General features: G+C 37.3%; 1 protein-coding gene across 1 annotated transcript in view; it reads left to right on the top strand.

Moving 5' to 3' along the window:
• Window positions 1-17264, top strand: part of LOC124168527 (dedicator of cytokinesis protein 9) — a 141147-nt gene that overhangs the window by 75719 nt on the left and 48164 nt on the right. The window contains exons 16-20 of the mRNA XM_046546855.1: window positions 4602-4766; window positions 6600-6815; window positions 10039-10308; window positions 11211-11357; window positions 15267-15507. Of these exons, the coding sequence (XP_046402811.1) occupies window positions 4602-4766; window positions 6600-6815; window positions 10039-10308; window positions 11211-11357; window positions 15267-15507 (1039 nt within the window). The remainder of the gene's footprint in view (window positions 1-4601; window positions 4767-6599; window positions 6816-10038; window positions 10309-11210; window positions 11358-15266; window positions 15508-17264) is intronic.

Here is a 17264-nt window from a genome sequence, read left to right on the forward strand (position 1 = left end):
AAGGTGACTGCCATCAAATGCTTTCTATTCACGCAACTCACGGACGTGCGGGTATGCTGACAACTGCTTTCTGCCGTCCGAGGAACAAAAGAAGATGAAGCATTAGCGAATGCTAATGCCACAATATTTTCACCAAAATTAACTACTTATTTATCGAACGACAGTTTACCACATAAATTTGAGACTGAGCACTCCATTAACTTCATATTTAACAGATTGCTAGCAATTACAGAGGTTAAGGAGTCTTGATGAAAGTCTTCCGGCGGTGAAACCCTCGCTATGGCGAGAGGCAGCACCAAAAGGGTGTCGTAAAAACGAATGTTTTAACATGCTTATTATAGGGTCAATTGACGGTGCATCGGCTATCTCTCGTTATATCGGGAGTGTCGCTATAACCCGTACTCGCTTTAACGAGGTTCTACTGTACAATGGTTTTTAAATTATTCTGATATATTTTAAAATAGCTTCGAAATTAAACAATATGCAAACAGCGTTTTTCATCATAATTTGCCCATCCGTCCTTTTAAAAATGGCTGCCAAAAAAAAGTAAGGCTTGTAAATTTTTTCAAATGGTGTTTTGTGATTGTCTACCTGTAGGAAACCATTTACAAGAAAATGAGGATAATTAAAAATGTTGAGCAACATTGCCTAGGTGATTTGAAATGGATTGACCCTGCATTGAATGTCTCGTAATAGCATAGTAAAAATCATCAATTTCACATTATTTTCATAATTTTATTAATTCTTACCTTACCTTTTTGGCAAAAATCACTCATATTTTTGCTCTCATGTATGAAGAAGTAAGTGGGAGTTTGCTGATAATTTTTAAAATGATATTTTCTGAAGAGATGATTTATATTGATTACATCCTTTCTCTATATGTTTGTAATTTTCTGTACTGTTGTAGTTGTAAAAAATAATCTTCATCTTCTTAAGTTCAATAATAGCATTCATGCATATGGTACTAGAAACAAAAATGCAATCCATGCAAAACACCACAATTCAAAGATATCCAGCAACAGTGTACGTATTTGCAATAGGGGCAAAAATATACAACTCACTCCCATAGAGCATCAAATCTACTGGATGTATTATTAGTTTTAAAAACAAGGTGAAAAAATATTTGTTTATGAAATCTTTTTACACACTAAGTGAATTTCTGACGGACAAGTTGCCTAAATGAATTTTGTTTGTTTATCGTAACCTGAAACTGAGAATTTTTTTTTCTTTTAATTGTATTCCTGTGCCTTTTCCTTCAATGGTATCCTATGTTTTTTTCTCTTTGTTATAATTACTGCGTGACATTGTTTTTTGTATGCCAAAATGTTCGACGTACCCTATACGATTACTAATTGTAGGCTATTTTATAACCTACTCTGTATATTGTCTACTGGGGATAATAAATTATTAATATTATTATTATAGCCCGGTCAAATTAGCCCAAAAAAAGGGGGTACCCTAGCATAAATTGTCAACAAGCTGAAAATTTGCATGAACCTCAAGGATACCACTCTAATGAAATCCTGAAAAGTCCCCATCGATCCCGTGTGTGCCAAAATTTTTATTCTAGGTCAAAGATCACAAAAATGGGTTTTTTGGATTTTTCGGCCAAATAGTTAGTTTTACGATAAAAATTGCTCAGTTTGATATTGTAGAACAGTTAATTTTCTACAAAATTGTCATTATACTTTTTTCTCTAGGATTTATCATTTCTGAGATAGAGCCATTCGAAATAACCTGTAACTGTATTCTCAGTAACATGCAGACTATATTATTTGAACATTATTGGACTCTAGGGTTATGACTTTTTGTACATAATTTGATTTCCTGTGCCACAAAAGGATGAACTTTCGCCCAAATATAACGTCCGAAGTATTAGTTTTGTTCTATTTTTTAAAAAGGTCACCCCCAACAAGAAATTACTAATTAGTATTTCAGCCCTATACAAGTTCTTTCTGGAGTCTTGTCAAACGTTCTTCAAAGATCTCAATCTGTATGATGGAACTCTATAGAGTAGTCTGGATGTTTGTAAGACCTTCTGAAGTCTTCTATGGTAGTATTGAATTTTATATTACTCAATAGAAGTGTCCAGAAAGTTCTAGAACATTCTCCAATTTTTAAGTATATAACTGTGTACGTTTGTGAACTTCTTATTAATTCTTATTCTTAATTTCTTATTGATTTGTTCCAAGTCTCCAACTGCAATTTGAAATCGTAATGTCTCATGAGGTAAGTGCAACTACTATTGAAGGGAACAAGAAGATATGGGAGAATAATCCTACTCAATATCAAGGCTCAAATAGAAAGAAAGAAGAACTGCTCCACTAGAAGAACAGTCACTGGAAAAGAACTGCAGGATACCACTGAAAATCCAAGTTTTTGGCAGCTATCTAACCCTTGGATTATCTATCAAAGGAAGGAAGGAACGAGTGAAAGAGATTATGAAAGAAGTTACAAGTTTGTGGCGAAAGAGATTAAATTTCCTAACTTTATCAAATCAAGTAGTACAATCAAAACTAGAACATGTGGTAAGGCCTATGATGAATGTGTAAAGCAAGGAAAATAATAGTCTTTGAGTGAAGTATTTGAAATAACAAAAGATAATGGTGAATGGCTGTGCAGTGAGGTTAGAAAGTTATATCATCCACAAATTGAGAGTAAAGGAAAAGTAGGTTATTCTACTGAAAAGTCAGCCAGTAATGAATGTACCCATACATCCAAAAGAAGAAAAATGCCTTTGACATATACTTCCTCAGCAACAACTGCAACAATAATGTCAACTTGTGTATCAGAGACTGAGACTGAATATCAAGATTCCGAAGAAGAAGAGTCCACAAGCACATGTAAGGAGTACAGCAAATCCACAATTTTAAATTTATCAAGCAGCAAAGCATCAGCAGTTTGTAAACAGCTATTTCAAGATGGGATTAATGTGGATATGCCTTCACAATCGGGTACTTACAGTTTCACTATTAAAGAAGATGTTACAATAAAAGAAGAAATGAAGAAAATGCTACAATTAGAATAAATTTAATTAAAAAAATAATGGAAATTAGAATCGAGAGAAATAGAAAAATTTATGGAAATGTGTAAAGATGATTGTTGCTAACACTACAAATATGAATACTGGAAATAAGAATGGCGTTGTTATCAGTTATTCCGAGTTTTCTGAAAAGAAACTAGGAAAGCCACAATCCATAGCCTGTCATCACCATGTTCTTGATCGAGTTCTTCACTTAGTAATGGATAGTGAAATTAAAGGAAAAGAGACATCTCCCAACATTGAATATCCATTTATTCCGGAACTTGAAAATAATTATGAACAGCTAAAAATGAAATTCAACAACCGTAAAGGATAGATTACTGAATCAGCAGGATGACGTGATCATATGAAATTTCTATTTCATTTAACTCGGGCTTTCCGTTTTTTTTAAGAAACTGGAAGATTTTCTAAAACAAAGTTTCAGAAAATACGTAATTTAAGTAATGTCAGGCGGAATTCCCGAGCAATACTAGCTCTTTTGTCATTTATTCTTTACCAGAAAACTTCACAAAACTTCTTTACTTTACATACTCAAAACTTTTAGATTAATCCCCGACAGTTGGGCAGATCCATTGGGGTAGCAATGAATTACGTTAGCACGGGGGTAGAATTTTTGAAAAAACGGGGTTCTAAGTTCTATTTTAAACTACTTTCAACACTTTTTATAATCGAAATAACTTCATTTGCGAAAGAAATATTTTTTAAATTCATGATTTTTCAATATTTTGTTTGCCAACTGCCTCAATTTCAATCTTTTATGAAGATAAGTAATTGTGATTTATATTTTGGTGGTGGGGGTTGGTCCGGACCCCCCGGACCACTCCCCCTCGCTACACCATTGAACAGATGTGTGTTAATGCGAAAGTGTTATAAAATTGCATCATTATAATTTAATTTATAATCCAAATTTTAAAAACGGGTACAAAATGATTTTTTCACCGAAAACGTTAATTATAGTAAAAGTATTTTTTTGGGTTGGGGGTGACCTTTTTTAAAAAGAAAACAGAAGTAATGCCTTTTTCTTTAGTTTTGAACAAAAGTTCATCAATTTATAGCACAGAAACATGGGGTTACAAAAAAGTCATAACCCTATTGGACACGTAACACGCGTATTGCTCGAATGGCTCTATCTCAGAAATGATAAATCTTAGAGAAAAAAGTGTAATGACAATTTTGTAGAAAATCAACTGCTCTACAATTTTGAACTGAGCAATTTTTATCGTAAAACTAACCATTTGGCTGAAAAATCCAAAAAACCCATTTTTGTGAATTTGACCTTTGACCTTGAATAAAAATTTTTGCACACACGGGATCGATGGGGACTTTTCAGGATTTCATTAGAGTGGTATCCTTGAGGTTCATGCAAATTTTCAGCTTGTTGGCAATTTATGCTAGGGTCAATGTCTATTTTGAGCGGGCTATTATTATTATTATTATTATTATAGATAAGAGGGTGTGAAACTCAACTGAGAGTTCTGCTTGTTAGATTTATTTACATTTTTCATCCATTTGATTCCAATCTCCTCCTTAATGTGACTGCATGTTTTTTTTTCATCAGAACGTATCCGATTTTGCGTGGGTGGATGGAAAGAAGCCAATCTTCTCAGTGTTTGTTAGAGTGGCATCCACAGTTTCATCGCCTGACCAGCACTTGAACAATGTGTTTGAGCTTGCCGAAAGTTTATCGTCAAAACCACAAGCTGAGGCTTGTAGAATATTAAAGGTGAGTCAACCGAAATTTTCTCCAATAAAAAATGATTTTCACATGAAGCCTTTGGACTCCCCCGTAATGTAGTGCATGGTGGCCATCTTGATAAGTTGAGTTTGAATAACGAAGGGCTTGCTAGAAGCGAGTCTAGAAACTGAATGATCACTGAAACAGGGTGCAGCATGAGAGCATTGAACTAATGCAAGCCACCTTGCTCGGACGCAATTGGATGTTGGGAGTTGCTCTCAGAGCAGTAGTTGCAGAGTTAGGCCCGGAATGCGTCCACTCATAAGTACTCATAGAGCGCTGAGTCATTTCCAAGAGTATTCTTTTCAGCTTTGCATAATTTGTTCTCAGGTTGAGGCAACCATCCAATCTCTACATATCCTAACATACCCTCATGTTTTTTTCTTGAATTGAAATGAAAATGTCCACATAAAAAATATTTTTCAATTCTTTCTGTAGAAATTAATAATCATCCATGTTTGCATTGCCTTATTCCCTGCTCTCTGTTGTATGCAGTAGTTTGGAGGTCAAGGATCACTACTCTCCATCCTTTTTATTAATTTTATGAATTATTTACCTTTTAAGCTGTAATAATGCTCAGGGAGCACTCATATTTGGTAGGGAAAGGTGTTAAATTCTGAAAAATGTCATCTATTATTAAGGACTTTGTAAACAGAGCTAGCAATTTATCGGGGGAAGTAAACTATTGGTTATAAATAGGGATGATTGGCTAAGGGATTTCCAGTTATCAATGGAATGGAGAAAAGCTCTCCATACTGCCTGCATAAAAAATTGCATGCTATGGAAAAGGAAATAAAAAACTAATGAGATACTGAGTAGAAATTCTCGAAGTTGAATCATAACAATGATTTAGGAGAAAAGCTGCATACAGGCATCCCCCGAGTTACGTAAGAGATGCGTTCCGGCAGACTATGCGTAAGTCGAAATTTACGTAAGTCGAACCTTTGCGTTGGCGCTTCAGAGATTGCTGTATAACAAGTTGTATCGTACAGGAATGAGCGCAACCACATACGCCACCACATCCATCGCTAGAACTGCAAATTTTCACGTTGATTGCTGACTTGGGATTTATAAGCGATTTTTCTACAGAAATTAATGAAATTTCCTTCGAGGAATGACAAAAATGGGTCACTTTGTTATTTTTAGCACGTAAAAAACTCTATAACTATTCGATATTTTTTCTACCATAGGTTGTACGAGCGAATATCTACTTCTTCGCGCTCGCATTCGAAAATTAACGTAAACATTTGAAATACGGCTATCGCTTACGTAAGTACGGATTTACGTAAGTCGAGACATACGTAACTCGGGGGATGCCTGTACTTGGATTGGGATACACTATTTGTAAACTGTGCTCCTTGGAATGTATGATGATGGTATGGGGTCAGTTCCTTTCGGAAATGCTGCTTTGGCAACATTTTCTGCTCAGTGTTTCTCTCCTCCTACTGGAAGCATTTTCAAGAGTATGAGGGAATGAATTTCCCTCTCATTCTCTTGAAAACGCTCTCAGTAGGAGAAGTGAAACGTTGAGCAGAAAATGTTACCAATGCAACTTTTCCTGAAAGGAACTGACCAGGTAGATAAAAGAAGATGCGAAAATCTTCAGACAAAAAAATAGTATGACAATGGTATATACACTTGATTGATAGAATACCGTGTTTTTGTTTGTGATGTTTGATTGCATTTTGTAGTTATATGATCTCTATTTTGTAAGTACGTAATAGCAAGACCCCAAGTTACTGGCAGCTATAAGCTATATCCGGTAAATGTGTCAATAAATCATCATTACTATCCATCATTGATTAATTTCTTATATTTCAGGAGGCACAGGCAATCAGCATTCCCACTGCTGTTTTGTTTCTCCCTACCTTGTTCAACCAGCTGTTTCGCCTTCTCTTGCTCTCTGCATACCCACCATCATCAGAGAACAAGGATGTCGGCAACAGTGTTGGTCTAGCTGTCTTGCGCTTAATTGTTCATCTTGTGCATGAGCTACTGCAGGCTGGACATTCCAATGCTCTTTATGGCTATTTAAAGGTAAGCACAGAACATTTTCATCACAAAATGAATGAAACTTTTTTGCTGTTAGGTTGATTTCTCACACTGGTTTTTCTTAATTTTTTAAACGATATTTGTTGCATTTAATCTTATTTTTTATGTATTTGTTTTCTTTAATTTTGTGTTTCACTAATATGTACTCATGTATTTGATGTTTGCCACTTAGGGGCTTATTACGTAAGTCATAACTCCGGAGCTATGGAGCTATAAGAGTTATGATGGCTGCCATAGCTCAATTTGCGATTACAGTAGTCAAAATAACTCCGATAGGAGTTGCGAACTGGAGCTATCTCGGGGCTGGAATAACGCAGGCTTCTGACCCGTCCTTATGATAACTCCAGCCCGATTTCCTTCGGTTCTCAACTGTCATTTGTTGATTTCTGCCGTCGGAAGGTCGGAATCTGAAGGATTTGGCAATGGATGGCCCAATAAACATATATATGGCGAAGGATGACGAGGGTGTTTGCGGAGTATACATATATGTAAGAAGAAGGAGGTATCTGACATTAGAAATGAGACGAATAAGGGGTTCCCACAATCCGATCGAATTAGATGAAGACCATTTTCGAATGTTTTTCAGAGTGTCGAAAAACACTTTTCAATATCTCTGCCGGTCTCTGGGACCCACACTAAGGAAACGCAGAATATCACTAAGCGTGGAAAAACAGATAAATATTATTGAAGAGTTTTCATTATATCACTATGGGCGTGTGTAATGTTGAATCTTCTTATTCTGCGTCTGAGATATTCTGCGTTTCCTTGGTGTGGGTCCCAGAGACCGGCAGAGATATTGAAAAATGTGTTTCGACACTCTGAAAAACATTGGAAAATGGTCTTCATCTAATTCGATCGGATTGTGGGAAACCCTTATTCGTCTCATTTCTAATGTCAGATGCCTCCTTCTTACATACTCCGCAAACACCCTCATCATCCTTCCCCAATATATGTTTATTGGTCGATCCATTGCCTTATCTTTCAGATTCCGACAGCAGACATCAACAAATGACAGATGAGAAGCGAAGGAAATCGGGCTGGAGTTTTCATAAGGCATTTTTATTTTCATTATTGGTATTAAAAAAATATGTCGGTGTGTGTGCAAATATCTTCGTTCTTTGTAGGCATCTGTCAATCTCAGTAGCACATTTTTGTTAATTGTCGATGAAATATTAAGGTTTGTCACCCTACATTTTATTTATTGTTGCCTCCCCGTTTATTCCTTGGAATACGCCAAGGGCAAAGCTTCTGTGGTCACTCATAAAATTAGTGAGCACCACATACTGCTTCCTACTCATTTTCTCCGACCTTTGCCGGTATCTAAAATTGTATTCATTGCCATAATAGCAACATGGGCAGAGAATAGGTTTGGATTCGACGATAAATGAATGACTGTATACAATGGATGACATATAACTGTATATGAATAAGCTTTAAAGTATAAACATTTCAACAATGTAGTTTATATTAATTATTTCACGTTAAATTACGAAATACAAGTTTGGGACTCCATTCCGAAATTCACGTTAAACCCGTCTGCTCAGAAACATTTACTATCGGATACCTAAGCTCCTATTGGTTGACTCATTTCTGGAGATTTGCTTTCCGAATTTTCCATAGCCACTGTAGCTCCGCATTCTTTCGGAGACTTCTCGTAACTCCTGCCGGTACGTAATAGGGTTGGAGCTACAAATCAAAACAAATCCGGGCGGAGTTACAGATAGCTCTAGCTCCGAGTAAAAGTTACGTAATAGGCCCCTTAGTGTGGAAGTGGCTTTGGAATTGATAAATTCTGTCAATATTTAAAAAAAAGTAAATGAAATAAATAACCAAATAATAAATATGGTAGCTAAAAAATTATGGACCTTTTCACCAAATACCCATTCTTTCCTGTGGGGATGTGCTTTCGGAATTTATCCCCTGCAGTGTGGCAGTAAGGATGACAATTTCACCTCCAATTCCACATCTGATGGTACTCCCATTAATATTTTGTTAAGTGTTCTTCTTTTCATTTACTATAAGTTCTGCCTTTTGAAACTACTCTTATTTGACCATTTTTCCCGTGAATTGGGTAAAGAGTTTTTTTTAGTGAATATATTATACAACTGGAAAACTCGTTTGTCTTTTTTAGGATAAGTGCCTTTATTTTGCATTGATGAGAACAGTAAAAGTCTGTAGCCTATCACATGCGAAGTATCAAGAATAAAAACAAGAACAACATTGTTGTGGTGTGTGCTGATTGTAAAGGAACAGTCCTCCCCTACTTTTTGACATTGACATTGCATTGTGATTCATTCCTCATTGTGACATTGACATAGCAGACTACAAGAAGCCTCATGGCAACAAAATTTAGTCGCCTTCTGGAAAGGCTATTTTCTCTAAGGTTCTGTGGACTCAGGCTTTCATTATACATTTGCAAATACATAACTTAGGCAGGAAGACTAGAGATGACAAAAAAAGGATAGGTTTTCCAGGTTAGTTCAATGTTGATAAAAGGTTGTGAAATATCTGGTTTATAACATAAAAGAGTTACTTTTGAGTTTCCCCATATAAATTATAAAACTGGTCAATGTTTAGTGCTTTAAATAATTTCATATCTTCATGTATTTATGGTTAAATGCCACCAATATGCATCCTGTTTAACCGGATATCTGTTCCAATAAACCTGAGAAAACTTGAGGTAATTCTACAATTTGGTTCTGCTCTAGGAGAATCGTCCCTCATAAACAGTTGCCCCTAATACCCAGTGGTCCAGTTAACCTGAATATAATGTTAGCATACTGAATGATGTCAAGTGAAATATTGTGAAATTATTCCCATTATTGCAATGATAAAATTATGAAAATTTCTTTTATTAATGACCCGGTTGCCCGGAATTGTACCTTAATATGACATATGTAATTAGTTGAAACCTTTGTCATTAATGAATATTTTACTGTGAAATTTGCATATTTTTGGTCTTTAAAGTCTACTGTACGTATTTTAATAGCTGATTATTTACCACTAGCTTTGGTGGCAGTGGGGTAACACCTTCACCTACCAACCTAAAAGTCGCAGGTTCGAATCCCAACTGGGTGAGTTTTCACATCCCAGGGCATGGATTTGTTTGAATGTCCAGTTTGTTAAATGTACTAAACAAAGGATTTATATAACCCTAATGAAGCAATTTTAATTGAGATGCAATTATTGCTGGTTGTGCTTGGTGCAGTATGTCTTCTTGGGTCCCGCCATGAGTGGGATAGAGGGTGAGCAGACGTGCTCTCCGTCCCACCTTCCGTCTCCCATCCACCACCTTGTGTCCGCCAACGCCTCATTGCCCACGGTGCATGAAGAGCTGAGTCGTCACCTGCCCGTGCTGCTCCGTCCCGCCAACACAGACTCCTTTGTCATCAACCATTTCATGCTCCATTCACGCTTCTTCTTTGGTGCGATGATCAAGAGCATGGCCCAACACCTCCTCTCCACTGGAAGGATAAAGGTAAGGCCCTGGCTAATTGGCACACATCTGGTCCAATGCACTTCTGCCCCTATTAATAATAATTTATTCTGCCCTGGAGACATTATAGAAATGTATGGGACTGGTCTAGATAAACTGGTTCGCGAAAAAGTTACAAACATAATTCACTGCCAAAAGTACTCTTCCAAGCTATAAAAACACGTTGTCATCAAGTACTTCACCTACTTGCTGGTATTTAAATGCGACACTGAATGGATGTTTTTTTTTTTTTTTAATGCACAGGAAGGGCATTGCACAGTTGAAAATTTATGCATTGTGTCTGAGTGTATAATTTATTTCTAAAGAGATTGGTTTACCTTTAAAAAGGTAGAACTCTCTTGAAAACATGTAGTTTTATGTATTGAGTAAATGTATTAAAGATTGATAAGTCTGCCATTTCTTAAGCCCATTTTACATGATGCATGTACTTGCACAGTCTCATTTATGTACAAGAGGGCATTTCACATTGTATTTTGTAAAGCAGTGAATTGCTGGAGCAAATGCCAGAATGTGTGATCATGAGATGGCAAACTAGCCAGTGTTCTAATTTCATCCATGCTCATGCAATTGAGTGCCAGGTGGAGGAAAAAATGCAGTTCTGAGTTGTGCAATTACATACCCTGTGTAAAATTGCATCAAGATGTTTAGTTTTGATGAGTATATGGTGCAAGATAAAAAATGATAATTGAGAGTAATGTTGCATATAATTCAATGGTTTCAAGGATTAGTTCAATCACAGACAATTTTAATCCTTTGAAGTACTTAATTACTCAATTCTGTGTGTTGGAATCTCTATCTCTACTACTCTACTAGTGTAATTATTCCACCTCACCATTACATGCCTAATTAGGATTCTCAAAAGCTTTTTGTATCTCTTTTTGTAGATGCATCGAAATGAAAGGTTTTCATCTGACTACTTGTATCGAGTCCAGAGTCTGCTCCAAGTACTGTGTCCTCTTGTGACTCAAAAACATTCAGAAATGGCTGATGAAACATCAGAGCTGAATAAAAGCATAGCTTTCTTCTTGAAGGTACAGTAGAACCTCAATTATGAAACTTTCAGCGGAAAACCAAAAAAAGTCTCATAAGTGAGGAAGTTTCATATGTGAGGTTTTTCGGTATTTAGCATGAAATCCTTTCCTATAGGGGCTGGTTTGTTTCCAGGATGCAATTACTCATTTGGAGGCAAGAAATTGAAGCCTAATAATCTTATTTTTTTTACAAGCAACACCACAAATGATGTGTTACTTTAACAGAAACATAATTTTATATTCCTGAACAACATTACCCACGGTTGAACGTCTAGCATTTCTGGTACTAAGCTGCAAGACTATCATACTGGAGGAATTTTGGAATGATGACACTAAATGTTCACAAAGAAGCCAATTTTTGAAAAAAGTTGACTCATTAAAAGCAGTTTTCAGGAAATTCATTTTACCACCTATAGGCAAACCCAATGTTGGAGATAGAAGAAATGAAATACCTGAGGAAAGTCATCCAAATTAACCCCGTAATTAGGGAGCAAAATTTCACTAATGCATCACAAAGGCTTCATACCCTATGGACCCGGGTTCATGTCCTGACCGAGGCAGAAAGTTTACAGAGATGGCTCTATCCCTGCTTCAGAGTAGTGTGGACGGAACTTCTAGTGCAACACACTGTCCGGCAGATGGGACGTTAAGCCCTGGTTAAGCCTATCGTTACAACCTGGCTAATTCCAACACAGGGTTTCTATACTCCTCCCTTACCTCATGTCGAAAATGACCCCAGCTGTCGGTTTCTTCCCTCTAAATACCATGCCATAGATAATATGGAGCACCTGGCAGTGGCGTAATTATGGTTGGGGGATGAGGGGATAGATCCCTCTCCAAAGCCTCGGAGGAATTTTAAAAAATTTTAAACAAAAGTCTAGCTTTGATAAACAGCAACTGCATCTACTTAAAGTTAAATTTTAAGTGCCAAAATGATGTAGAACATATTTACAGGCATACCATTTCTTTAAATTTTACGGGAATCCATGTGCCTCAGGGGGGGGGATAGCCGCCCCCCAGGTACTACCATCACCCCCAAAGCATATTCCTAGTTACGCCACTGGTACCCGGGATATTCCGTGACTAACAAGGGGAATACACGACCTTTGGGTGATCGATTGAGCTCAAATTTTCTAATTCGGTAGATCATGGCTATCAATTAAGTATGCCAAAGCAAGACGACGCACTTCTCAAAAATTTTCAAGAAAAAAGCAATTAAAAATCATAAAAAATTGGCCTACGGTATATATCCGGTATTTCCATATCATCTCTTCAATGCAGTGGTGGCCCAGCGGTTGAGGTGGTTGACTGTGAATGTTAAGATGGCGAGTTTAATCCTCACTCATGGAACTTTTTTTAATTTTATTTTCAAGGATTTTATTGTTTGCATTTTTAAAGATTGTTTTCTTATCTTCGTTAGCTCAATGAAAATATTTTAAATTCATTTTTTAAATAATAATAAGTGCTGAAAGGGGTAAGAAATGAAGCAAGGGCTTTAAAATAGCCTTTCCAAGGGCGATTTTGTATGTATTTGTTCTCTATAGGTATGTTAGGGTATTGCGAGTGTAAATTGTCTTCTGTAGGGCTGGGGACAGTATAATGACATTTAAATTATTGATTGGGAGGGAAATCCACCCTATAGTAGTAGCAATAGTAGATTGTATCTACCGGGTATAGCTTCTCAGTCAGCATTCTTCCGCGAATTCAGCGCCGGGACCTTCGACTCACAGGCCATGTGACTCATCTTCACGTAATATTTTGCTTCCCCATATCTGATATTTGCAATTTTATCATTTTATAAAGATTGCAGAAAACGTCGAAGGATTGTGAACTTGTGCACAGATAATCCGCAACACAGATAAACTGCCGCCTGATAATCGGGAATATGCTGTATATCTTTTCATTATATGTGTATAAATTGTGTTTTCCCAAGCCTCGCCTCCCCACCAACCACCTCCTCCGTCACGTGAACATCCCAACTTCCCCTAAGCCCAATCACTTCACCCACTCCCTTACCCTCCCTCCCCCTAGAGGGTTCCTGGCCAGATGCTGCTAACCAATCCTCCATCCTCCCCTCCATCCCTTCCACTCCATAATTACCACCCCGCCAAATTTTATTACGTACGTATGGAAATGAATGCTATAATCAGTGCATGACGATCACACTTGTATCGAAACAGGTCTTATCAATGCATAATTGTGGAGACTACCATTCTTTCTTGAGGTATATTAATTCGAATTGACATTGAATCCTCATGGGAGAATCGATTATATTTCATTTTCAATTACAGTGGAACTTGGTTAGTACGTTTCTGAAGGGACCACGAAAAATGAACGTACTAACCAGGAAAACGTACTAACGAGGAAAGTAAATAATAGCAGTCCGGGTTATTGCAATCTGTGGAAAAGTCGTCATAATTACAATTACTATCGGTAGTTCTCATAGGATCGCCTACCTGAACTCTTTTCACATTTAAAATCAAGAAAATGAGCGCTACCATGAAAAACAAACCCTTTTCTGAATAAAAATCGCAATTTTTCATGGACATCCCGGAGACGATTTCATGATTACGGCGTCTATCTCCCGTGATTTCTCCTAATTATATTTATACAGAACAAGGACGAGTGAAGCTCAGACAAGCGAAGACAAGTCAATTTTCTTTCTCACAGTGTACTCGGAGAATATAACAACAACCCGGAGTAGGTCAACTGGTTTTTTAAACATCATAAAAATTGGGCAAAATTATATTGACTTTCAAATTACGGCAACAGCCGTAGACATTCGCTTCTGGAATGATACCATTTCGATTGTAAAATCGATCGATATATCGACTGATGACACGCAAGATTATTAGATTACGACGTAATTACAAGAAAATTTTATATTAAACAGTTGAAATTTACATTCAAAATTTGTCTAATGTCGTCTGCTTTCGTTCCGAGATCAAGTATTTTTAAGCTAAGCTTCGCGTGGAGATCCAGAGGATCGTCTGCTCCTGCAACAGTAGTCAAGTAAATACGCACGACGTCGAGTTTATGGAGCAGTACTGCTTTAGATAATGTGGGAATTGTCTAATACCGTTAAGACTCATTTCTTCATCATGATAACTCGTGCAATAGCAACAATTTCCCACTCGAACTTCGTGCGCAGCAGTGGGCACTCCCAAGCGCTCCAAAGGCAACAAAAGGTGAGGAGCTCGGGGTGGGGAAAATTGGGGCTTCTTATTGGCTGTAGTTTTTCATAGTCAGACATTCCCGAAAAATGGCCGCATTTTATTATTCAGCACGTCACAAGAATTCAGAAATGCATTTGGATAAATTACGGAAGAAGAAAGAGATGTGGAATGAATGGAAGGATGTAAATGGCTAATAATAATAAATTAAATCATGAATTCAGACGTTTGCGACCCTTAAGAAGACACTAGAGAACGAATTGCGGGTTGCGTCACGGCAAGCAATTGAGCGTACTAACCAGGAAAGCGCAATTTTTTCAAACGTACTAACCAAATTCTTTTACCTGTATTTTGTTCGGATGGTACCGGGACCGAGGGAAATCGCCGTACTAAGGAGGAAAACGTACTAAGGAGGAACGTACTAACCAAGTTCCACTGTATTTAAAAACGCCCTTGGACTATGTTACTCTTCCGGTGAAAACAAATTTTTTTGTTGATTTTTTGGTTGTCATCAAGATGAGCAATTTTAAATTTTCTGTGCAATTCTTTTGGAGGCAAGTTTAGATGTGTTTTTCAATGCTTTAAAAACTTGACAATGTTCTCGAAACGTAAGATACTAGATTTTTGGTCCAATTTTTTGGCTTGAATGGTGCCAATACATACGTTGAGAAACTCTTTTGACCCTTAGTACATGTGTAAGTGAATCAATTGACCTGATATTGTTTGATGATTACAGCGGTGTCTCTCCTTCATGGACCGAGGCTATGTATTTCGCCTTATCAATGGGTACGTGGGTCGCTTCAACCCAGGTGATCCTCCGTCTCTGTGCGCCTACAAGTTCACCTTCCTCCGCATCCTCTGCTCGCACGAGCATTACGTGGCACTCAACCTCCCCTTGGATGTGGCCATTCTCTCGGCCACCATGAGGGGCAGCTCTAGCAGCTCTGTGGGTAGGACTACTCCATCTGGAGGCGACGGTATGTATGTCTCTTTATCTTGTTAAGAATGTTTTGCATAAATAAGCTCTCCAGTTTTTTCATGTCAGCCATATTTTTCATAGAATGAGCTTTCTGTTCATACAAGACTCATCCTCCCTGTACAACAAAACTCCATGCAGCAAAAGTGTACAAAAACCTCCTTTGAAAGAAGTGATAAGGTCCCAGGCCCTTTCCATGTATAAGGCAAGGAGGGAAACCAACCGTGACTAACCTCTACAATTACAGAGCCTCCCATTAATGAAGTCCATATGTGGGCTCCAGTGAGGAAAACGACCTCTATACAGTGAAAATTTTCACTTAGAAATCATGTAGCCATGTGCAATTTCACTTTAAATTCCACATTATCCTAAGAGTTTCCCTTTATTTTGGCCTTAAGCCTTACTTTCACTCATTTCTTGGGCACTTAGAAGGAGGGTCCCTGGCATAGCCTATCAATGCAGCTGCTACATTTGTGACTCGCATCCTTATCTGCATAGAATCGGTGCATATCCTGTGGAGATGCGACCTGCACATCGCATATGTGCCTCAATTGCTCTCTCCGTTGTGATTCATTGCCCCCCATTTGCTTGAGAGCATGCAGAGCATTAAATTCCTTCATTTTTGCCAGTGCACTTTTCCATCAGTCAGTTTACCAATTACATATTTATGAATGTGCAATACCAATAATTCATCATTCATTGAAAATCAAAATAGCTTCTGTTAGTATTGAAATTAACCTTGTCTCTTGGTCAGCACATTCCTTCTTAAAACTAGGTGCTCCTTCTTCATTATTTGTCGATTAACTGTCATTTGATTAGCTAACGTTGGTTCCTAATTCAGCATTCAATTTTGTATTGTTCCATCATTTATATGGCGAGGTATTACTTCCCAGGAATAGAAGGATCAACAACTTTGCTATTTCCACATAGTAATTTATTGACACCGGCCATGGTTTCGTTACAGAGTAACATTATCAAGGTGTATTTCTCACCTTGATAATGTTAAACGTAGGTGATAAATACACCTTGATAATGTTACTCTGTAACGAAACCATGGTCGGTGTCAATAAATTACTATTTGGAAATAGCAAAGTTCTTGATCCTTCTATTCCTGCGATTACGGATATCCACCAAGTTACGCCCACTACAATTCATTGTATTATTTCCCATTTGTGTCCTTTGCTGCCTGTCTTTACCTGCTGTTATACAAAATATTTTCCACTTTATGGATTAATTGAATATCACACCAACATCAATTATTTTATCCTTATGTGTTAATGTCAATCATGCTGCTCAAACAGCAGATTAATTCACATTAATTGCCAGGGGGAAATATTCCCCTTGAGTGGGAATCAAACCATGGACCTTTGGCATTGGGATTCAGGAACCCGGATTGCGTAATGGCCTGCGCAGAGGCTCAGAGGAAAGTCAAAGGTCAGTAATTTGATTCCCATTGCTGGGGAATTTTTTCCTTTGGCAATTCATGTGAATGTCATCGCATTTGTGCAGCTGGTTTGAAATATACAGTAAAACCTCTTTACATCGTAATGGAGGGGACCAAAATTTGGGCATTTTGATGTATGGAGGTTCACTATAGAGAGGTTTTAGTGATAGGTACCATTTTATTGATAAACCATAATATTAATATATTTAAACATACATGCATGCATTAGTGAACATATATTTACAATTTAATGATTACACAAAGGTAAAAGTAACTTGTTCAAGAGGGCTTTTTAAGAAAGAAATTAGTTATTG

This window comes from Ischnura elegans, chromosome 11 (assembly GCF_921293095.1).
Source record: "Ischnura elegans chromosome 11, ioIscEleg1.1, whole genome shotgun sequence".
NCBI classification, from domain to species: Eukaryota; Metazoa; Arthropoda; class Insecta; order Odonata; family Coenagrionidae; genus Ischnura; species Ischnura elegans.